Source organism: Eublepharis macularius, chromosome 6 (assembly GCF_028583425.1).
Source record: "Eublepharis macularius isolate TG4126 chromosome 6, MPM_Emac_v1.0, whole genome shotgun sequence".
NCBI lineage: Eukaryota > Metazoa > Chordata > Lepidosauria > Squamata > Eublepharidae > Eublepharis > Eublepharis macularius.
In genome coordinates, this window is record NC_072795.1 from 102,673,756 (window position 1) to 102,698,911 (window position 25,156).

Here is a 25,156-nt window from a genome sequence, read left to right on the forward strand (position 1 = left end):
GATCGCCACTAAAGTATTACTCTTATCAGTCAAGGTTTCAGACGCTAGGCACAAACACGGAAATATGGAGCACATGTCTGTGTATTTAAACACACACAATGCTACATGAGTTCAGAGAACGGTACTAACTAGGTATCATCAAATGACCAATAGCAGATTAAGGGCTAAGTTACATGTGACGGCATCCTCATGCCTGCCGTGGAGAAGCTGTTGCCATTTTAAAGTGATTTAAAAATCTGTAAAGGCCTGATTCTGATCAGGCCTGTAGTATGGTGGGCCCAGTGAGGATCGAGCTGTCACAAGATTTTAAAATCAATTTGAAATGGTGGCGGTGTCCCCGTGGTGGACACAAAGACACTGCCATGTTTAGTTTGGCCCTAAGACTGGACAACTGAAGAAGAGAAAAATATCTGAGTGCATCACATTTACAATTCTTTAAGGGCTAACCTAGTCCTATGTTAACATTTGCCTTCAGTGAAGTGCCTAGAGTGAGTCTAGCAGAACGAGTACGTGCAGACAGTATCAGAAGTGGAAATGAATAGCGTACTACATCCCAACAAAAAAGTCTATATGCATGGATTCCATACACAACATGCTCAATCAACTACCTGGATCCTAGGCAGTATAACTGGACAAAACATTAACAGCTGCGTAAGTATTTACAATGCAAATTTACAGGAGATTTCTTGCAAGCAGGAGAGCTCTGCATATACTCTGGAGTGCATAAGTGCTGAAGAAACTTCTAGATTAGATTAGATAACAACCTACAGTCATTTTGCATCCTACTTTATCATACATTATAACAAATAGCCAAGTTTCATAAAGCTATGTAACAAACTGTTGCAAGGAAACGTCAATAAATGCTGCTGTAAATGAAGTCATAATTTTGTATACATTTACATTTTGCCATAAAAACATACTTAATATGATCAAAATATTGTTACATTATATATATAAAAAATAACTACCTTCTCCATTTTCTTGAGGTTTGTTTTTCCTCCAGAATTCAGCTTCATGTTGCAGTTCTTCTGGTTAGCAAAATAAAAAGCAGGGTGATATTTCAACTCAATAATGTTGAACTACCAACAGAATCACAGGGGGGAAAATGACAAATCTAGTTAAGAAAGTTTTTTTTTAAAAAAAACTTACGTTCTCGAAGTCCTGGCACCAACTTAAATATAATTTCTTCTAATGTATTGTCCAGCCTTTAAGACAGAAGATACTGTTTTGAGAAGTCAAAAAGCTGATTGCTAAAAATATAGTAGAACTTTAAAGACAAGTGGTAAAAGAAACATTTCAAAACTACTTTTGGAGTGCTATTCTCAATGCTTATTTCATATATCTTCCTATATGGGACGAAAGTCAATATTAGACTGCATTATGAACCAAGAGGAAAAGTGAGATACATTTAAAAAAAATAATGTAATAAATATACCACATAGTACAAATTTACATGCTAAGTTATAAATGAGGTATGACATACTGTTAAAGCAGCAAAATAAGTTTAGGTTTGATAGAAAAGCAATTATGACATATATTTAAAAAACAGGCAAAACACATTTTTCCATGTTTTAACAATTTTACAGACATTTTACATTTCTATCCTCACCTGCCCATGTGCACAAGTGGTGGGATGTTTGTGTGTGTCATTTCTACTAATTGTTACTTCTTGCTGCAGCCCCTGTGCCACATCTCATTCTGTTCTTGCAAGTATATTAATGCTCAGGAGTGACTTTCAGAGAGAGCTGGGGGCTGCAGCAGGAGAGGAGAAGTGAGAAAGTCACTTTCTGAAGGCAGAACTCTGCCCATGGTTCACTGGATCCAAGCCAAAATCTATTGTTTCTTCTATCATCTTACATGTATGAAGCCACTATACAAGCTTTGTCCTAAGGCACTGCCCAAACACAGGGAACACACTGGGGACAAGTCACTTCAACTCCTGTTGATTTTAATGAAATGAGATAATATAACCAGCTGACCGTGAATACTATCTATAGGTATGTTTAAATTCAGGCTGAGCAGAGAACTTGACTTCTGTTTCAATTTTTTGTTGTATACTTGGTCTAGTTAGATTTATATAACAGTATTACCTATTTAAGGTTACTCAAGGATGAAGGTAAGTCACAATATAAAAAGAAGAATCATACTGTACATTTCAGCTGAACTGCAAACTCAGTTTTGCAACTGAACTGATGAATGTATCAGCTAACTGAATTCTGTTTAAACCAATCATTATCACCCTGCCCAGTCCCTCCCTCATTATTGTTTCCACCTCCACTTCCTATTGCTGAAGAAAGTTAACAAAAGCTCTGGCTGCTGGATGCTTGAGAAGGAAGTAACACAACTTCTAGTGAATATTGTATGGTCCCTTGCAAATACAACAGGTGATAAAAGGACTGAAATCTTTTACAAAAAGCTTCATCTGGACAGTCATTACTAGCATAAGCTACTAAGTTTCTCCTGCCAGTTTGAAACAGCATTAATTGTAAAACTGGCATAGCAATGCAGTGAGTTCTCTTCATATGTTATTGAGAACCATAACAATGTTTACTGCATGTGGCCAAAGGCCATCACAATTAAGCAAATAAAACACGTAAGTAAAGCATGAACAAAGCATGAATACGGTATCGTTGGCAGCATGCAATAAACATTATTGATTCAGATTCAATAAACAATAGAGCTATAATGTTAAAAACACACAAAACTCCATTAAGACACATTAGCACCTTCGTTATATGCAGGTGAAGGAGTCTCAACGATTAAGCACAGCTCGAGCCCAGATTTTCTTAGCTGCTAGGGTGAACTGTGCTATTCTACAAGAGACGTATGGATCCAAATCAGAGAGAAGGAGGGTTCATTTTTCCATCACTGGAGAAGAATCAACGTCTTTTAAGATTTCACCAAGAAATTTATTTTTTGGCTCTGTATACAAAGGGCAGAACAAAATACAGTATGGGGTCTGAAGCCGTGTCTGCACGGGTCTATTTTGTCAGTTCAGCTCCCATACTGCAGTATTTTTTTCGTGACTGTCTGCACCATATTTGTTGCCATGAGTACCCACTCCGGCCACTATGTGGTTTCCCCCCCGGCTTTCCTGGGAACACCTAAACCACAATTGGCTTTATGGTAGGCTGTTTCCCTGTGCATACTCTTTATTCTATTTTTGGTGTTCCACTCTATTCTGCCTCTCTCCTGCCCCCTGTTCGCCCACTGCATTGTAATTGGCTACTCTCATCTAGCCAGCCACTTCCTCTCCCCTCCTTTCCATTCTTCTCCTCTCCCCTCTTCCCTCTTTAATTTTTTTTTAAGTCCAGCCCAGGATCGATGAATCGCTGGTTTGGAAGCAGGTAGAGGGAAGTTCCCGTTTTATTCTTTTGCTTTGGCACTGGTGGGAATATTGTATAGGGGGCTAAATATCTGGATATCAGAAATAATTGAGTTTTAGATTCTCTTTTTATCCCATGGTGGAGAAACAGATGCTTAAGGCCAACAGAGAAGGAGGCAGGAAAGGAGCTTTGCCAGGGATTTATCACTGCTCCAATGAGAGGAGTAAATGGCCACATACATACAAGCCAATTCCATGGCTTCTGGCTTGACTTCAGGGGAAAGTGAGAAGTTACGTCCCCATGCAGAAGGGGCTTGAAACTCCACAAATTAAAAAATGGGCAGCAATTGGTATTTGTGTGTAATGACCATCTAGAATGGCTGGAACATGATTTGAAACCTCACAGAAATTAAAGCCATTCTAAGACTAGAAAAGGTGATTTTGGTCAAATAAGAGGCTCTGCCATGGTCTCGATTGAACAACTTGAACAGACCGATACTCATATCTACATGCCTCCAGCTTCCACCCTAAACATACCACTCGGTCTATTGTCTACAGCCAAGCCTTACGTTACAACCGTATCTGCTCCAATGCTCTCAACCGAGACTCACACTTAAGAGATTTACAACAAGCATTTTTGAGACTACAGTACCCACCAAATGAATTGAAGAAACAAATCAGCAGGGCCAGACTAGTACCCAGAAACAGTCTGCTCCAGGACAAACCTAAAGGAACTAACAACAGAACACCACTGGTTGTCACCTATAGCTCCCAGCTCAAACCCATCCAACGTATCATCAGTGAGCTACAACCCATCCTGGAAAATGATACCTCTCTCTCAGAAGTCCTGGGTGGAAGACCTTTCCTTGCCTACAGACAGCCCCCCAATCTTAAACAACTTCTCACTTATGAATCGGCCAGCAGAGTCACCAGCACAGGTACCAGGCCCTGCAACAGACCCAGATGCCAGCTACAATTACAGGACCCAATGGCATCAACTACACTGTCTCTGGCTCTTATAGCTGCTCATCCTGCAATCTGATACATGCCCTCATGTGCCAACAATGTCTTTCTGCTCTGTACATTGGACAAACCAGCCAACCTCTACGCAAAAGAATAAATGGACACAAATCTGACATTAGAAATGGAAACGTCCAAAAACCAGTGAGAGAACACTTCAATCTACCAGGACATTCCACCAAAGACTTAAAGGTCGCTGTGGTTCAACAGAAACCTTTCAAAAACAAAATCCAACGGGAGACTGCTGAATTGGAATTCATATGCAAATTTGACTCTGTCAAGCTGGGACTGAATAGAGACTATGAATGGTTATCACATTATCACAGGTAACAGATTCCCTTTACAGAGGCGTGGTCTGGGGGAGCCCAGTGACGCTTGGTGTGGGCTTTTGGGGACCACAGTTCTCTTTGTCAGATGCAGCTGGCAGGGAGAGCTGTGGTTATCGAAGGCTTATACTACATAGGAATTGGATACTTTCACTGCTACAAACTAATACGGCAAACTGACTGCACACCAAAAGGAGATGTTTACATTTCCAAGCAAAGGAATGTTTTGATTGCCTCCACGCTAATTGCATTCTGTCCCCTTGTGATATATGTCCCCTTCTTTCTTCCCCTCTCTCTCCTCCTCTTCTGTATTTGACCAGTTCGGATCATGCATCTGACGAAGAGAACTTGATTCTCGAAAGCTTATGCTACAATAAAATTGGTTAGTCTTAAAGGTGCTACTGGACTCTCTTTGATTTTGCTACTACAGACTAACACGGCTAACTCCTCTGGATCTTGAACCAGGGGAGAATATTTGGAACAGAAAGGTGTACTTCTGTCCAATGCACCATTGATCTTAAAGATCCATTCTTGTATATTTAGACCAGGCAAGGGGACACTGCAAAAGTCATCCACCAGAGAATAAAGATAAGAATATGGTGTAAACATTACACCAGAGATCTCAGACCTTGTGCTGTGGAAAATATGCATCTGCTGGAGTTACAGCAGTTCTAATAATCTTAGGCCTGGGTAGGTGGGTTCCCTTGGGAAGAGAAAAAGGTTAAGACATAGGATGTGTCTGTCTTCAAAGTTTTATTATTTTATTTATAATTCTAAATTAATGCTTCCTTGTATGAAGGAAAGCACTGTAAACCTCAATGCTTGTACTCAGCTCTATAAGAGTACTTCCCTTTATGTTTCCAGACACCTCTTTAACGATTTGAAAAATCCCTAAAATCATGACATCTGATTCAGTTAAGGTCAATCTTGACCAAGTTCCATTGAAACCAACAGAAAACCATATATCAATTAAAAAACCTGACACGTATTTAAAACTGCATTTGTACCTTTCACACATGCTCAAGTCCCAGTTACTTTCAGTGGAACTCACACATCAGTGACAGGGCTTACTTCAGATGTGTCATGCATGAAAACAAATTACAACTAATTTTGCCCTTCCTATGGCTTTTATATCACTTGTGAACAGAAACACTCTATCTGAAACACATTTTTAGTCCTTCGCCAGCTATTTTCCCACAGAGTTGTATACATTTGAGATTACCTTTTTTATTTTATATTTTAACCTGTCTTCCCCACAGGAATATCTATTCATCATTGTTAATAATTTGCTGTCAAGTCATCTGTGACTTGACAGCACTTTATACACACACAATAGACATCATATTGAACAGGTAGTGCAATATGCTGTCTTATACACTGTATTGTTAACTGCTGATTTTATATTTATGCTGCCAAGTTTTGTTATTGTACACTTTACATGGCTGTGATCCGCTCTGAGCCTGCTTGTGGGGAGAGCAGAAAACAAATTTAATTAATTAATTAAATAAATAAATAAATCATATGTTAAAAGTTAGAAAAGAAAGGGGGGGGGAGTACTGTAAGTTCAGAAAAGAAAAGGGATTAAAGCAGGAAAAGCCACCACAATCCTGGAGCTGATTTTCCCTTTCCAAGGATACTTCCACCATTCCCTAAAGAAATATATCTTCATAACCAACATGATCAGAATTTCAGCAACAATATTTTTATAAAATCACAAAGAATTTCTTTAAATTCTTCAAACTTCAGTAATCTGAAGTTCTGGTAAACTTGTAAAAATATCTAATCACACACTACATTAGGATGAACTGTCTTCCATTGAAGCAACTTATAACTAATATCTCCTTACCGCAACATTTCTAAAGGATTGGTCTCATGCACTTGATTGCCGCATCTGGGACAGTCATTGCTGTCTTCAAAGTGCTGCACAATACAACTCTTACAAACTATGGAATAAGAGATGCATATTAGGCAAAACAGAAAATAGAGGTACAATAAATAAATGCCGGCATACAAAAATATCTACAGACCTCAGGTCTGTCACAAGTACACCCCAAATTGCCTCTGTTCCCCTCATTCCCCTCACGAGTTAACCCTCATTCCTCAGATTTTCTTTCCACCTGTACTATGGTAAACTATGCATCTTTCCACAATCTGTACTATAGTAAACTATGTGGGCTTCATGTTATTAATTTACTTGTGCTGAGCTGCCCTTCAATGTAAAATCAGTGAGGAAGCCAACTTGCAGTAAAGATCCGTGTGCACATCACAACATGCATGTAGATACTAGGCTAGAAGCAGGAGGTATTAGCTTTTCATGTTAACTGAAGTTAAGATTTCATTCTTTTCAAGACATTGGTATATATAGATTTAAATACATGCACAGGTTAATAAAAGCAATTTAAGTACCACGAAGCAAAGATTATGAATTGAGGCAAGATATATGTTTATATGGCTGGTGAGCTTGCTGCATGAATGTATGTATGTATGCATGTACATATGTGTGTATGTATATATGGACACTGTAAAGCGCAAAGTGGAGGCACAAAATAGCTACTCCAGGGAGCTGCTACGGCTGCAGCTTCCATGTATATTTCCATTGTGAGTTTGCTACATGCCTTTTTCATGCTTCATACATTACACTTATATCTTACACTTCCTCTAAAGACTTCATAAGTTCTTTCATTTTGTTCTCAAGAAGTCTCCCATCCAAGATAAGACTTTTATGGCTTCAGCAATTTAAGTGCCAGGAAATTCTGTCAGTTTTTACTGCTTTATTTTACCTTTTTTAGCACGGTTCAGACAAATTTAAGATTTCATTAAAAAAAAGAGTTCTGTCTACTGATATTCCCTGACTTCAAACCTCTGACCTCCCTCGCCATCCAGTATATATAACTTCTACTTCTGTTGATTTATGACAGTACTCACACCTGCCCATTCTGCATCAACTCCTCCCTTTCCCCCTGCATTGAGACTTACACTAGAAGACTCATGGTGTAATTCACACCAAGCTTTGGCTCCTTCCCCACAGATTTTCTCATAAAATCTCGCAGTATGATTTTCTGCCCATATCTATTTTATGAAGGCTCACATTGCAATAAATGTGGTTAGTATTTAATGTGCCGCCAGAATTTTTTTGCTGCAAGTACAGCCTCACTAAAACTGTTATGAAGATTATAATCCGATTCCTTAATTTAAAAACTGCACACTTATGAACCTCTAGCAGTAGCTAGAAGGTAGCCCCCCCCCACCTCCCCGCAAATACCACACAAAAATCCTACTTACAAGTATGGAGGCACTCAGTTACTGTAGTTGGCTTGATAAGATATCCTTTGCAGAGACAACAGGTGATATAGGGGTTGAAATCTTTCACAAAATGCTTCCTCTGGGTAGCCATTCGTGGCACAAGCTGCAGTAGAGGAAAATGTTTTGGACCCAAGTTGTGAAATGTGTGCAAGGTGAAAGTGAGAAGATCACAGGAGCAGGTGAGCCACTCTATGCAGCTGGACTTCTCCAGGCATTGGAGGATTAGGATCCACAGCTTCTCAAAGGATAATGACTCCCAACCTCTGCTTCTTTTTACAGTTAGGCATCTTTCAGCCCGGAAACTAACAGAAAGACAAAAAATGAAAGTATGAGTAGAGGGACGTACCGCAGCAAATACAACTAAGACAGAGGAGTTGGGGGAGGGGCTTACTGTCATCCAGTATGGCTAAGGCTAAGCGTTGAAAGTAGGGGGGAAAGTGACACGCCAAGCGTATGTGACAAGTTGTGCTGGAGCGATAATATGGGGCCAGTGTGTCGCCTGCGTTGGGACAGCTCACTCTGTTTAGGAAGGAAGCCCTTTCCTCTCAGCCTCCTTCCTCTCTGGCAGCAACCTATGAAAAGAGACGTGGGAAGTTGGCAGGGAGGGCATTTTGGAAACCTCAGTCTACCCGCTTTCCATTGCCCTCTGCTCTCCGCGCCTGGGCAGTTCCTGGTCTCACAGCCGGGCACCTTCTCTCGCCTGCCGCCGGCACTTTCCCGCTCCCTCCTCCCCAGGCGCTCAGGCTCTCTCCTCCCTCGGCCTGCGTGTCCTTCCCCGCTAAGTCTCCTGCCTCATACCTGGCGGCGCTCACCGGCCTTAGCCCCGGCCGACAAAAGGAAAAGGAAAAGAGCAAGCGCGGCCTCCCACCCGCTCCGCGCCAGCTTGCCAGTGCCGCGCCGCCCCCCTCCCGCCAACCCCGTTCCGGTTGAGACCGACGGGACAGCCCCGAGGCAAGTCTTCCTGCGCCACACTTGGGGCGGGCAGGCGGCACTCCCGGGTGGCTCCTCTCGCTCTTCCTCACGCACCCCACGCCTTGAGGCAGGCTCGCCTGGCGTCTCGCCTTAGAACCTCTTTTCGACCGCGTAGCTCACGCTTGCTGCAGTTATGAAGGACAGTGTATCTGAGCATGTACAGAATATTAGTTTTGTTCTGCCCTGTTCAGCCACGGTCTAGGCCAGAGATGGCGGGAAATAAGTGGCACAGCAGCAAGGATTTCTCGCCCTCTTCGACAGAAGGAGAAGATCGAGTCAGGCCAGCTTCCAGGGTATCACCAGCTCAGGGGCAAAAACATATCCACACACAGAGAAGGAAACACAAGTACTGTAGAACACACTAAGTGACACAGTTGCATACTGGGAATTTAACTTTCACTACACTTGTCAAAAATTGGGCTAGCATTGGCATATATTCAATATCCGGTCTAGATGAAACAAGAATTTTCAGAAGTTTTTTCTAATGTCATATTGGATGGTTTCCAGGTAGCCATGAGCCATGACAACTTTCTAAAAAAGTTATTAAGCATTATATTATCTTTCTCTGCCATATATATTTATTATTTACACCATTTTAACCCAACTTTCTCAAACAGAAGACTGAAGGTAGATTACAATGTTATATGAAATGAAGTCCTGCCCTCATCATGTCATAGTTGACTCATAGCTACCCCTGGTGTGGTTTTCACGGCAAGAGACTAATAAAGGTGGTTTGCCATTGTCTGCCTCTTCAACCCTGGTCTTTGTTGGAGGTCTCCCATCCAATTATTAACCGAGGCCCACCCTGCTTAGCTTCTGAGATCTGACAAGATTAGGCTGTCCAGGTCAGGGCACAACGTTGTATAAAATTTTAAAAAAACACCAACAGCAAACAATAAAATATTGTAATTCAAATATCAACATAGGATAAAGCCTAGAAGAGGTCTGCCCCAGGTTCCTTCTGAAATAATTCAGACTTGCCATTGCCTCTGAAAAATCACCAAGGTCAGAAGGGAGCGTTCTTAAAAGCATCAGGTAAGCTGTTCCACCAGGTAGCCATCACAGAAAAAGCTTTCTTTATCCAAAATACATATAATTTGTCAGTGAGATGGAGTTTTTAACAATGATTGTTTAGATGAGCAGAGCAACTTCACTGAAGCATATCAGGAGAGATGGTCTAGTAGATATGAGGGAGGCCAGGCCGTGAAGGCCATCTAAACTAATTCTCCTGTACACTTATAGAACAGAAGCTAGAGTACTTGTGGCTTGGAAAAAAATATCATCTAAGGAAAAGGTACCTGTGCGAATAGAGTCTATCAATTAAAACAGAGGTATGAGTTTTGCAGCAGAGAACAGACATGACAGCGGAATCTCCCTGCCTCACCAGATCTAACTGCAAGTTACATATGTGTGAGTATAACCAAACCATAGTGACCTTTTTTCCTAGGAGCAACCACATAAGGAGGAGATGATTTGGAACAGAGAAGCAACAAATGGAGAAAAGGGTTAAGTGCCTACTCTATCTCCCGTACGAGTTCTTCACTGCAAATCATTCTTTTATGAAATGGCTTTTCTTTTAAAAAAGTTTAGCAACCTGCAACTGAATGTACTAAGCACAGCACTCTAGAAATAATTGCTAAACTACAATTTGTTGGCATGTACTAAATACTGGTACCTAGGCAAACATTTAAGATTTAGCCCTTGTCTCTCTACTGGCACACAATTGATATAGAAATTCTGAAAGTATTAGAATTAGGGAGGTATTGTGAGGCAATAAAATGATCAAAAATTCATTATAAGTTAAGTCCTCATTGCATTCTTCTCAACTTAAAAACATGCATCTTTGGTCAAATGTTGACGAATAATCCCTTCAAAATATTACAATTGTTTTAATTAAGCTGTGAGGCTCCTTGAAAGCGTGGTCCGCTGCCTGACCTTCCACTGTGGTGCTGCAGCAACTGCCAGTGTCCTGGGATCATCCCTCCGTCTGCCTGCCAGCCGTGGCCCTTGTGGCCTCCCTTTTTGCCCTCAGAAATGTCAGTGGAGGGGCTGGGGTTGAGCCACCCCTGCAGAGCTCCTTCCTGCCTGTGAGGCTGCCCTTAGTAAGCAGGGTCCGTCTTCCCCTCTCCCCCTTGGCCAGGGGTTCTGAGCCCTCTTTATACTCCCTCCTCTAATAGAGGCTCTGCCCTGCTCCACAGGTCCCTACCTTTAGGGTGAGATCCAACACCTGGGCCAGGGACTGCCATATAATCTTGCCCCAGCTCCGCCCCTGGCTTCTACTGAGGGCCACCTCCTGGGCTGGTCCTTTTGCCCACCCGGGTGCTTGCCCTGGTCGAGAGAGGCCTGCTCTGGGCCAGAGGCCATTGTGGTTGGCCTGCTGCTGCTGGGCCTCATCCCTGCCCCCTGGGAAAGGGCTTCTGGCCGTGATGTCAGCTGCTGCTGCCACCGGCTGGCCACGTGCTGTGGCCATGTCTGGCTAGTGGAGGGTGACTGCTTGCACTGTTGGGTGCTATTGGCAGCAACCCTGCTCCAGCCAGGGGCCTTCGGTGCCCTGTGAATTTAGGATTGCAGCCCAAAGTTCCATTGTTGTGCCAGATTACACCTAAAATAGACAGCAAAAATAAAAATGCTAATTGTTAAGTACAAACCATACATTTGCTTTGTCCCAGCCAACAAAAATCTATTATAGGGCTGTATCGAATGCATTTCTATCTCAGGAAATGTGAGGTAGACCTGCCCAAGTAATGGAAGAATGAAGTGGTATCTTTTCACACAGCTCCCCATTAGACACACAAGCTTGCAATTATTTACTGCATTTCCTAGTTCAAGGTAATTCACAGAAAGACAATAATATAAAACTGACACTGCCAATATAAGCAAAAGCAGCTGTAAATAGCATAACACTGTTTCTAAGTTCTTTATTACATGGAAAGTTTCTTTGCCAGTGACACACTGGTGCAAAAACTCTCCGTGCCTGGTAGAAGAACTCTGAAATCAGCCAAACGACATGTTATAAAGTCAGTGTGGAGCAGCCTTCATAAAGGGACATCTTCAGTGTTTACTGCATGATGGAAATCACATACAGCTTGACCAAGCTGCAAGAAAAGACTGGTGAATGTGGAAAGAGAAAAGCTATGCATTGTTCTGTCATCTTTTTGCTGCATTAAGCATCTCATTCAGTTTTGAAAATGCTAGCTTTTTAACAATAGGATATCTGGCATACAACTATTCAAGATAATTTTATAGCTGAAATTTCACAGTTCTTAAAGAATGAAAGATTTATCCCATATGAATCAATGTCAAAATATTCAGCCAGTTTTTCTCTGAGGAGCTTATGATGCCATTCCTTTCACTGAAATTGACTTCTGAATAGAGGCATTAGGATTGGGTGTGTAAGTGCAACTATAATTATGCCCTGAACTTGCAAAACAAGCATATGTTTATACAGTACAGGTTATTTCTAAATACTTAGTACTCTAGTTCTAAATACACAGATGAGCTATAACAATTGCTCCACATTTGTTCAGTAAATGGGCAACAGGAACTGGCTTGATCACATTTTTACATGACTTTCCAAACATTAGATCTTACTGTTAGTTCTGCTGCATATTGATATTTAGTCCAGACTACCATGAACCTATTTCGTGAATTTAAAATTCTAAGATATCTTAAACATTGCTTTTCTTCTGAAAACTATTCCCTATTTAAATGCAAACAAATCTATCCACTTTACTTACAAATCATCTTTAAAGCGTGACCCTTTGGGCCATGTTTATACTAGTTCAAGGGACCTTCATTAGTGAATTCCATGGCATCCAGTTACAAAAATGAAATGTAAATGTATGAACCACTATTCATAGCATGATTTTTAATGTAGTTTCCAATAGTCACCCAATTAAATGAACCTTAGATGCAACCCTGCTGACTTTAATCTTAATATGGATGTTGAAAACAGTGGGCTTTGATTAGTGGAAATCCTCATAAGATTTTATTGTGTGAGATCCATCATTTCATCAATTAAATCTGTGTGCGATTTACATCCTTTTTTGCTTCTAGATTAAGCATATCTGGTATAGCAAGCATTGCTTAAGAAAAAGCATTCCCTCTGAGAGAGAAAAGGAGGATACCTCTTCTGACTTGCTGAGGTGTTTAGAGGCAGAAGTATGCATCAGGGGATGTAACTTGGACTGCTTTAAATTGTTCCTCATGGGATGAATTCAAAGGGTTGCTATTGGAGATCAGCTATCCTCAGTTTGGGAATTATCTTGTGGGGTTCTGCAAGGCACAATCTTATCCACCATGTTATTCAACCTCTCTGTAAAGCCTTTAGGAGAACTCATTCACAGCTATGGAACTGGACACCACCAATATGCAGATGACACTCAACTCTATATCTCACTATCTAAATCCCCTGGTGATGCAGTAGCGGTACTGAGTCATTGCTTGACAGCCTTTGTCAACTGGCTGAAAGCAAACAAATTGAAATTGAACCCAGACAAGACAGATGTGATGCTGGTTGGAAAAGCAGAGATCCTGAAAGACGTGCTGTTGTCAACCGGCTGAAAACAATCAAAATTGAATCCAAACAAATTGGAAGTGATGCTGGTTGGGAAAGCAGAGATCTTGAAAGACATTTGCTTCCAAACCTTTGATGGGGTTCAGTTGACCTTGGCTGACTCTGTTAAGAGCCAGGGTTATATTTGGGTTATATTTGATCCATCACTGCTGCTAGAGAAGCAAGTAAATGCAGCTGCAGAACTCTCACAACTCAGAATAATCTGGAAAAAGGCCCCCTAACTTAACACGGCTGATCTGACCATCTAGATTCATGGCACAGTAACATCAAGACTAGACAACTGAACTGCCCTCTACATAGGTCTCCCCTCAAAGTAGACTTGGAGACTCCAGCTGGTGCAGAATGCTGCAGCTTGTTTACTCTTAGGGCTAGATGCATGTAACTCCCATTCTGCAGTCACTCCAGTGTCTTCCAATCAGTTACCAGGCCCAATTCAAGGTCATGTCTATCACATTCAAAGCCCTTCATGGCTTTGGCATCATATTTGTGCGACTATCTCTACCCCTATGTTTCACCACAGCAGCTTTGCTCATCTTGACAGGGTCTTTTGCAGTTACTGCCCTGCAGCTGGGCAAAATCAACAGCTACTCACACATGTGCTTTCTCTGTGGTAGCCCCTATCGTATGGAATGGGCTGGCTGAGAAATTCAGGAAAGCTTCCACTCTCCTGGCTTTCCCCAAACTATGTAAAGCTAAATTATTCAGGAGGGCTTTCTACCCAGATTATAGGGCTGCATCATAAAAAGTCGCTCAGAGAGATACATTAGTAGGGTCAGAGATTGTATGCTATTTTGAGGGTACTGTCTGCTGATATAGACACATGCCTACTAAGGAGTTTTCCATGTTGCTAAACATGTAAATGAGTAATGCATTGTTTCAGAAAGATTTCATCTCCATGCTTGTCTTTATGCTTGTTTTTCAAATTTTATGCTACCCTACCATATTCTATCTATTTCGCTGAATGTTGTTCATTATGGTACTTTGCTGTTGATTATATTGTATTTTCACTTCCATTGTGTAATCTGCCTTGGATCTCAGTGAGAAAGGTGGATTGATGATGACATGATAGATAGATAGATAGATAGATAGATAGATAGATAGATAGATAGATAGATAGATAGATAGATAGATAGATAGATAGATAGATAGATAGATAGATAGATAGATAGATAATTTTTAAAGGCTGTGAATTTAATCAGGTGAATCTTTAGTTGTCCAACGATTTTCTAATTGAATTGATTAACCATCTAAATAATGCAACTTTACTCATTTCTGTATGTTTGAATGTAGAGGCCCATTTTGTATTTCCTATATATCTTTAAATCTTTTATGTACTAATATGTTTGACAATGTGGCTCTAAACAGAATTATATCCTTGAAGCCCATTGACTTCAACAATTGATTTAGAAGGGTGGAACTCTGCTTAGGATTGCACTGTTAGTTTGTCTTTTGACTTTGTCATCAGTTAGTTATCATATAGAAAGTTTGTCACACCCCTCTGTCCATGGAAAAACAAAGAAACTGTGATGTTGATATCCTCCTTGGGATTTAAAGAATGAATACTATGTGCCTTTATTTGTCATTGGATTATTTGATGAGAAACTGAGTTTGTGATCACTTAAAACATACTTTGATTATATTATTTAAATTTACATGTACAATTGCACCTAGCTATAAATCTTAGCTTGTCAAATCTAACTATAAATCTTAGCTTGGTATTAGCTTTACTGTAAAAGCTAAAATAGCATGTATGTCTAACATAAAAAACCCTAGACAGTTGGTTAGCATCTTAACTCTCAATGCTGAATTAATAAATACTCAAGAATACCTGTAATGTAGTAGTTTTCACCTAACTTTTAAAAATACCTTTTTGAATTATGATCCATTTGATCATAAAAACAGAATACTTCTAAACCAAGAGTTCTCCAGTTATGTCATAGAAAGGCTTTCAAGAGGAGAGGGAAATTAGAAGATTGTCCTCATCCTCTTGCCCAGTAAACAACAGAGAAGACCTGGAATCACTATCAAGATATGAATGGGGGCTGAAACAGTTAAATGGAATGCATTGGTTGGGAATGGGACAGCTGGACATCCCCAACTTTTAGCCCTGTCCTGGCACACAAAACTTACCTTCCTCTGTCAAACTTTCTTTTTGTAGGGAGCTTTTAAAAAAAAAGTAAGTACTTATGGATGATAAAATGCATCAGAGTCTGAAGTGTCTACATATTTTAAGAGTTACAGTTTGCTGAGACGGTATTTAAATTACTAGTTGCAAGCATCATATGTTTAGAAACCTGAATGGTCAGCGTCTGGCATATTTTCCAGATATGCTGCAAGTTTCAAGAGACAGTATTTTTAAAAAAAACTAAAATATTTAGCTGAGTTTTAGCACCTCCTACTCCATTTTCTTTCTCAGAATTTAGAAGTGTTGAATAGCAAGTTCTGTTTTAAAGTTAAGTTACAACTAAGTTGTTGTTTTGCTTGCTCAGCCGTGAGACAAGATCAGTGCTTTACAGTGAAATCCCAGGCAGGGCTACTCCAGTCTAAGCCCATTGATTTCAATGGGCTTAGACTGGAGTAACTCTGCTCAGGATTTCACTGTTATTTCTATTTAAAAAAAGAAAAAGAGGTGCCAATACTCATGTTTGCTGTCTTGGGAACCCAAACAGATTAGTTGAAAGGAGGGGGATAGAGATAAACAATTGTTATGTTCTGAAAACTCCTCTCACAGAGGAATGGTCCTGGACAGCCTACCATTTCTACAGATGTAAAGAATAGCAACTAGCCAAACTGTAAACAAAAGTTAATATATTTACCGTGTGAGTAGAATCTACATAGTGTATTGATTTTCACATTACTACTTTCTCTAGGAAAACAAATAAACCCCCAACATTGTGTAATAGAATAAAGTCCTGGTCAAAAGTAATATTTCTTGGAGAGAATGGATTTAAAAATACTGGAAAGAAATGCGTCCATCTCCTCCCCTAGAGTGGCCTGCAAGCAAGTCCTTCTGCCACAGATGCCATATCTTCAATACATCGTTTTGTCCTATGTTAACTACTAAGGAGGAGGGAACAGACAGTACCTGGGGCAGCCCAGAAACTTCTAATTGTTGACCCTTATAATAAGTATTCTATCCACTTCTTACTAATTATGAAAAAAATCCAATTAATAGGTACTTACTATCTAAGAAGTTAGTTCAAGAATACTGCAATTAAATTTCTGTCTTCTACCTAGCGGGGTGGGGCGGGGCAGGGCGGGGGGGGAGGGAGGGAAGCATCCAAAACAAATGCAAACGTTAACATGGATGTAATGCCAATAAAGGTTGCTGAATTGCAACAAATGCAAACAGCTTTGTCTCCAGTAAAAATCTAAAGACACTTTCCATCACTAATTAAGTTATTGCCTGAGAGGAACAAGTGAATTTGGATTACAGAATTCAGTCCCCTATGACTGAATAAATACTTGTGAAGCTCATTTATTACCACACAATCAGCCACAAACTATTTGCTACTTTAGTTGAAATCAGGTTCAGATCCCAGGAATGAACCACATCTGGTTATCTTATACAATATTAACACTTCATTGTTATAATGATTGATTTACTGCTTGAAACACCAAAACTTCTTGGGTCAGTCCTGTTCTTACCCACATCCTACATATATTTGATCTTGTAAGGCACTAGCTGGCCGCTTAGCACAAACCAATACTGATTATGGTTGTTGTGGATTTTCCGGGCTGTATAGCCGTGGTCTTGGCATTGTAGTTCCTGACGTTTCGCCAGCAGCTGTGACTGGCATCTTCAGAGGTGTAGCACCAAAAGACAGAGATCTCTGTGCTACACCTCTGAAGATGCCAGTCACAGCTGCTGGCGAAATGTCAGGAACTACAATGCCAAGACCACAGCTATACAGCCCGGAAAATCCACAACAACCATCATTCTCCGGCCGTGAAAGCCTTCAACAATACATCAATACTGATTATATTCCTCAGCCAGTGTACTATAATATGCATTCACATCCTGTGACTTCTTGGTATTATTTGCACTCAACACAGGATGAATGCAGTAGCTCACTAGAAACTTCTCACCTAAAGAGAGCATTTTTCTGCTTTGGGAAGTGGCCACCCAGCTGTCAGTGAAATCAGACACAATTGGAATTTTTGCTTTGCTGATATCTTCCCACCTCTTTTGGGTTATTATTCAAATGCCAGAAAAATTCTACTGTATTTTTTTAAACAGCAAAAGTGCAAATCTTCTCAGGAATTAAGTAAGAAAGAAATCTTGGGCTACTTGCTCTAAAGAGACCAAGAAGACATCTGGTTGTTCTGCCCATTTTAAATCAGCCTTCTTATGTTGTTCAAGTTTGATATACAATTGACACTACAGTTCTGTGCTCAGGGAAGGTTCACCTTTGTCCTTAGAGAAAGTCCTGAATCTTTTAGGAAACACTAGCAATCTAATTTGCATATATATTTCATATACTCTCTCTCTCCCTCATAGATCCAGAGGAGTTAGCCGTGTTAGTCTGTAGTAGCAAAATCAAAAAGAGTCCAGTAGCACCTTTAAGACTAACCAATTTTATTATAGCATAAGCTTTCGAGAATCAAGTTCTCTTCATCAGATGCCTGATCAAAACTGGGCAGATACAGAAGAGGAGGGGGAAAGAGAGAGAAAAGGGAGGGGTCATAAATCACAAGAAGGCAGAATGCAATTAGCATAGAGGCAATCAAAACATTCCTTTGCTTGGAAATGTAAACATCTCCTTTTGGTGTGCAGTCAGTTTGTAGCAGTGAAGGTGTCCAATTCCTATGTAGTATAAGCCTTCGGTAACCACAGCTCTCCCTGCCAGTTGCATCTGACAAAGAGAACTGTGGTCCCCGAAAGCCTACACCAGGCGTCACTGGGCTCCCCCAGATCACGCCTCTGTAAAGAGAATCTGTTACCTGTGGTAATGTGATAACCATTCATAGTCTCTATTCAGTCCCCGCTTGACAGAGTCAGATTTGCATATGAATTCCAATTCAGCAGCCTCCCGTTGGATTTTGTTTTTGAAAGGTTTCTGTTGAACCACAGCGACCTTTAAGTCTTTGGTGGAATGTCCTGGTAGATTGAAGTGATCTCCCACTGGTTTTTGGACGTTTCCATTTCTAATGTCAGATTTGTGTCCATTTATTCTTTTGCGTAGAGGTTGGCTGGTTTGTCCAATGTACAGAGCAGAAGGACATTGTTGGCACATGAGGGCATATATCAGATTGGAGGATGAGCAGCTGTAAGAGCCAGAGACAGTGTAGTTGATGCCATTGGGTCCTGTAATTGTATTCCCTGGGTAGATATAGGGGCAGAGCTGGCATCTGGGTCTGTTGCAGGGCCTGGTCCCTGTGCTGGTGACTCTGCTGGCCGATTCATGATTGTAAGTGAGAAGTCGTTTAAGATTGGGGGGCTGTCTGTAGGCAAGGAAAGGTCTTCCACCCAGGGCTTCTGAGAGAGAGGTATCATTTTCCAGGATGGGTTGTAGCTCACTGATGATACGTTGGATGGGTTTGAGCTGGGAGCTATAGGTGACAACCAGTGGTGTTCTGTTGTTAGTTCCTTTAGGTTTGTCCTGGAGCAGACTGTTTCTGGGTACTAATCTGGCCCTGTTAATTTGTTTCTTCACTTCATTTGGTGGGTACTGTAGTCCCAAAAATGCTTGTTGTAAATCTCTTAAGTGTGAGTCTCGGTCGAGAGTATTGGAGCAGATACGGTTGTAACGTAAGGCTTGGCTGTAGACAATAGACCGAGTGGTATGTTTAGGGTGGAAGCTGGAGGCATGTAGATATGAGTATCGGTCTGTTGGTTTCCGGTATAAGGTGGTAAAGTTATTGAAGTCCTGATGAAATCTCTCAAGGGCTTCCTTCCCATGGGTCCAAATGATGAAGATGTCATCCCATCCAACGTATCATCAGTGAGCTACAACCCATCCTGGAAAATGATACCTCTCTCTCAGAAGCCCTGGGTGGAAGACCTTTCCTTGCCTACAGACAGCCCCCCAATCTTAAACGACTTCTCACTTACAATCATGAATCGGCCAGCAGAGTCACCAGCACAGGGACCAGGCCCTGCAACAGACCCAGATGCCAGCTCTGCCCCTATATCTACCCAGGGAATACAATTACAGGACCCAATGGCATCAACTACACTGTCTCTGGCTCTTACAGCTGCTCATCCTCCAATCTGATATATGCCCTTATGTGCCAACAATGTCCTTCTGCTCTGTACATTGGACAAACCAGCCAACCTCTACGCAAAAGAATAAATGGACACAAATCTGACATTAGAAATGGAAACGTCCAAAACATCCACAATTCTCACCTTTGCCAGTTATATACATACCTCTGCTAGCCTGCACCAAAGTTGTATTTTAAGATTTTTTCTATTAAATCCAGTTTGTTAAATTCATCTGTTTCTGAATACACCTTTTGACCTTCATTGCTCCTAGGATTTTATTATAAAGCATAAAAATCAACACAGAATTCAGATATGGCCTTTGGGAGAAATTAGACTCCATGTTTAGATTACTTCATCTTTCTGGGAACATAAAGAAAACTAAGATCTGCAGAAGACAGAATTTGCATTTTGCATTAATTAGAACTCTTGAGTTTACCTTCAAGAGCAGTCCCATGTACAGCATCTTACAATTGTTATACATATACATATACATATACATATACATATACATATACATATACATATACATATACATATACATATACATATACATATACATGTGTATATGTATATGTATATGTATATGTATATGTATATGTATATGTATATGTATATGTATATGTATATGTATATGTATATGTATATGTATATGTATATGTATAACAATTGTAAGATGCTGTACATGGGACTGCTCTTGAAGGTAAACTCAGAGTTCTAATTAATGCAAAACATGGTTGTCAATATGTTGCCTGGAAGTAGTCAGTAAGCATTTATTACACCAGTGTTAAACCAACTGCACTGGCTACCTCTATACTTCCAGGTTCAACTCAAGGTGCTGGTTCTTGAAAGCCAATAAAGCTGAAGTGTGACACTGAGGCACTGTGTATACATTGGAATCAGTTGAACACACACAGCTGCCTTACAGAATCATACCACGGGTCTGTCAAAGTCAGTATTGTCTACTTTAACTGGCAATGGCTCCTTAGTGTCTCTCAGGTAGAGATCTTTCACGTCACCTGCTACCTGAGTCTTTTATATGGAGATGTCACACAACCATAGCTTCTCCCATCATGACACAGGACCCATATATGAAGGGTTACTCTCTGTATAAACCTGTGAGCAGGCTGCACTCTGTTTAGCAGTTCCTATATGTAGATGGCACACTCTTCCTCTGTCCATTCCTTGTTACATCATTCATCTTGTGGAACAGACTCCTGGAAACTGTATGGAAGACTCTATTTCTTTTGATTTTTTTGCAAGGCCTGTAAGGCAGTGGTTTCAGTGGGCCTTTTCTGGAAGAGCTTATGGACTATCAGCGGTCAGTACTGGACTCTGTTGTTGACTGAATATGGGCAGAAGTTAGCTCTGGGTAGTTTCTCTGTTTTTATTATCCCCTGTTTGTAGCGAGGTTTTATTGCACAGGTTGCCAACCTTTTCTTTAATGAAAGCTACTTCTAAGCAATGAAAAAGATCCAGCATGTTACCAAGTTTTGTTTTGTTCAGGAAACAACATGGAAGAGCACCAGAAATGAAGCTTTAAGCTAAAGAGCACAGAGGAAAATTTTATTAAATAAAAACTTTTAAAAGCCTAGAGCAAATTTTTTAAAATAGTATTTTCCTAGGTCTTCTGGGGGATGTAGGAACTAATGAGCTATGGGCAACTCACAAGTTGCCTGCCAGAGACTCCTGTTTTATTGTTTCTGGTCTTAATTGTGAGTTGCCTAGTGCTAACCCATTTATTTATTTTTATGTACTTTATTTTACCTCATTTATACCCAGCCTTTCTCCCCAATGAGGACCAGAGTAGGTCACATAATTCTCCTCTCCTCTTTTTTATCCTCACAACAACCCTGTACAGTAGGTTAGGTTAAAAGTATGTGACTAACCCAAGGTCACCCAGTGAGTTTCCATGGCAGACTGGGGATTCAAACCAGGGTCTCCCAGATTCTAGTCTGACTCTGTAACCAATAAACTTTATACTGTATCTATTAAAGACATATTCAAGCTGTTTTGGATGCAGTTGGAAATACAGAAAAGTCTAAAGTTACATATGCGTTTAGCATGTCTTTGATATTATTGCGGCAAGTAAAGCATATTTTTGTTGTGGGGATAATAGTAACATACTTTGTAAACCACTCTGAGTGGGTGTTAAGTCATCCTGAAGGGCGGTATATAAATCAAATGTTGTTGTTGTTGTTGTTGTTGTTGTTGTTGTTGTTATCTTTATTTAGTTTTTTAACTGATCCAACACAGCATCCTGTTTCTCAAGATTATATTGCTTTCTTGACGAAGTCTTGGTTTTCTGGCCTCCAATACCAAATACAGCCCATAGTAGCCAAATGAATGTGCATTTGTATGTTTTATCCCACGACTTCTCTGCCACATCATGCCATCGGATTCAATAGTTGCACTGTCTCTATATCAACGTGTAATATGCAACGCCTGGTTGGAATTTTAGTGCAAACCTATGGCCTTTTTGCACAGCGATTTACTTCTCTCTTTTTGAGTGTTCACTCCTCAAGGACTGGATTTGTTTGGTCCACCTACCTTTCTGCACACCACTTTAAATCCCCCTGTGGGTGCCATCTTTTTTGTCCGCACCACCATGAAATAAAGAGGATTATGTGGTGAAGTATGGATATCATTGCTGGTGTTACATTCAGTGACACCAGTGCCATCACATCACCACCACCTTTTTAAAAATTGTCACGCACACCCAATCGTGTTATGACATGATGATTGCCAGAGGCACCCGACACTAAGACATTAGCAGTGCAAAAAAAAAAAAAAGACATGAAAGTGAAAGGAAACCCAACACGATGCACATGCAAGGCTGGTGCAGAGTAATCCAAAATACGGAACTTTTTATCCAAAAAGCAATGATAGCCAATCTTTGAAAACCTAAAAGAGATCCATGTAACCACAACATAAAGAAACCCTTTCATTATACTGCTATGACGTTATAATGTCATAATGCTTGGTTTTAAAAAAATTTCCCTGATATACAACAACTGTGCTCCAAGTAGACATTTTTGTTTACGACCCCTCTGTGGTCCAAACCCAAAGAGCCCCATCCAGGCTGACCCAGAGCTGGGAGGCAGAGTCCAATACTGGAGGGGTAAACCAACACAATGCAATAACATTGTTATAGCATTGTTAAACTTTCTTTTTTAAAAAGGTGTGTCTTAGATAAGAAGGAAGATGAGAGGAAGGAAGAGGGGAAAAGGGGGAGGGAGAAACTGAGAGGAGGATGGAGAGACCAATCAGTGAGAAGTGGTCTGCAAGGGGAGGGGGGAACAGAGTGTGAAGGGGGAAAAAACTAAAGGAAATTCTGCACCATTATTGAGGAAAACATCAAGGAATGAGCACAGACAGAAAACTCAAAGACAACCCTTGAAAATGCTGCACTGAAATTTGAAAAGGGAATTAAGTCTGCAGAATCCAGAAGAAAACTCAAAACGTTATAAGGACAGAACCAGTAAAAATTGCCCATGGGAAAAAGGCTTATATTACAAAGTTATACTGGCTTGCTGTTCATTTCCTCTCATCCCAATATCCACTTGTGTACTGACACAAGATACACAGCTAAATACCGGGAGCTAAACTTGCAACTTTCTAAAACAAATGCAACATCTTACCAATATGATCATTTCTTGCGAAGTTTATAAACATGTCTACTAGCATGTATTGCTAGCAGCCTGATCATGATCATCAACTCCTGTGTTCTGCAACACTGGGCATACTGCCCCTTCTACGGCTCAACGCCGAAGCATGCTGCACAGTGCTAGGACCTGAGATGAGATGCTAGTGTAGTTGCTACTAATGTAGTTGCCTCTGATTTTATAATAGGTGTATCTTCTAATGGCAATTGCATGGCATTTACAGGGAACAGACCAGTTTACCAAAGAAATGTTCAGGAAAGATCCTCTGTTTTAACATGGGTAACCATGTGACTTTGAGCATAACCTATAGTAAAGGACTCTATGGAGACCTGACATGTCCCCATTTCCTTGCAAGGTCCTGGATTTGGCTTCAGCTGCAACAGTGCAAGCTGCCATAGCTAGTGGAGACAAAATCAGGGCTGTAATGTATACATTATTTAGAAATGATAAAGATAAAAAGATAATTCATTAGGTAACACTGCCTCTCTGCACTGACAAATGGCAATATGCATCATTCTGGATTGCAAAACTACCACAACTAATGCTATAATGGACAGTTTTCATAGTGAGAACACAACATAATGGAGAGATGATGTATTTTTAAAGTGGCTTGTTATTTATGCCTCATCTTCATAACTGACAGCCACTCACAATGCAATCCTAAGAACAGTAAAAACTTTGATTTCAATGGGCTTAGACTGGAGGAACTCTTCTTAGGATTGCATTGCCAAAGACTGAAAACCCTACTATAACCATACAATCTTCAATACAAAATCTTTCATTTGCTTATTTAAAAAAATGATCACATGATGCAATCAGGTTGCTGTTGCCACTAGAATCTATGTGTTGCCTAAGTACTTTTGCCAGCACATGCCAGGATATTGTGAATGAAATGGACTGGTGTGGATTTGCAGGTGCTTTACAGCTGTATACAATTTTGGATGCATTCTAATGCACATCAGTGTACCTTACACTTATCTATCAGGACTGCGGTCAGAATCATTTGTGGGTTCCGTGGAGTGGTGGGGTTGTCAGTTCAGGGCAGTCACCCACCATATCATTCTGTTCTTCAACAAGGACTTTTTATCCTGCTTTAATTTCTCTCATTTGAAATGAAGGCCTAGCTCTTACAAGGCAGTCATAACCGTGCTGCACTTAGGAATACTTTTACCTACTTTGAATGTTTATTGATTTGATTGATATCCTGCCTTTCACACAATGGGACTTCTCCTTCATTTTATCCTCAGAATAACGCTGCAAGGTATGTTAGGCTGAGAGTGTCTGACTGGCTCAAGGTCACCCAAGCAAGCTTCCATGGCAGAGTGGGGATTCGAACCTGGGTCTCGCAGCTCTTAATTTGACACTCTAACCACTATCCCACACGAGCTCTTTTGGAATAGTCACCACTTCCATCAGAAAGGAAATTGAAGGTCAGGGGTCGGAACATGTAGGAACAGAGTGGCTCTGGCTTCATGACTCCAATGCTTGCCCCTCACCGAAGGAGCTATCCAGAGCTCTAGTGCTGGCTGACCAACCAAACCTTTGAGGCAGATCTCAGTAAGTAAATTCTTCCCTGCAGGGCCCTAAATTGGCTCTGACTAAACGTGATTCATCTAATTGTCCTATATGTACAGCTTTGCCAGCCTCAAATCTTGCTTGTGTCACATCTGGATCAGTTTTCTTGAGACTTCTCGGTTTGTCTAAGGGCAGTTGGAACACTGCTTTGAGACGTTGCTTAGTGCTAGCAAGAATTTTTAACGCAAG

At 40.7% G+C, this 25,156-nt stretch overlaps 1 protein-coding gene across 3 annotated transcripts in view; it reads right to left on the reverse strand.

The window, feature by feature from the left end:
• The window catches only part of PCGF5 (polycomb group ring finger 5), a 55,663-nt gene that overhangs the window by 23,989 nt on the left and 6,518 nt on the right, over positions 1–25,156 (reverse strand). Inside the window, exons 1-5 of one of the 3 annotated variants that reach the window (XM_054982622.1) lie at positions 8,773–8,835; positions 7,954–8,276; positions 6,518–6,614; positions 1,150–1,205; positions 969–1,028 (exon numbers count right to left, since the gene is read on the reverse strand). In XM_054982622.1, coding sequence (XP_054838597.1) covers positions 969–1,028; positions 1,150–1,205; positions 6,518–6,614; positions 7,954–8,065 — 325 coding nt within the window. In that variant the 5' untranslated portion in view covers positions 8,066–8,276; positions 8,773–8,835. Of the gene's footprint in view, positions 1–968; positions 1,029–1,149; positions 1,206–6,517; positions 6,615–7,953; positions 8,277–8,365; positions 8,410–8,772; positions 8,836–25,156 lie in introns of those variants that run through there. The other 2 variants (XM_054982623.1, XM_054982621.1) reach the window with 2 other exon arrangements.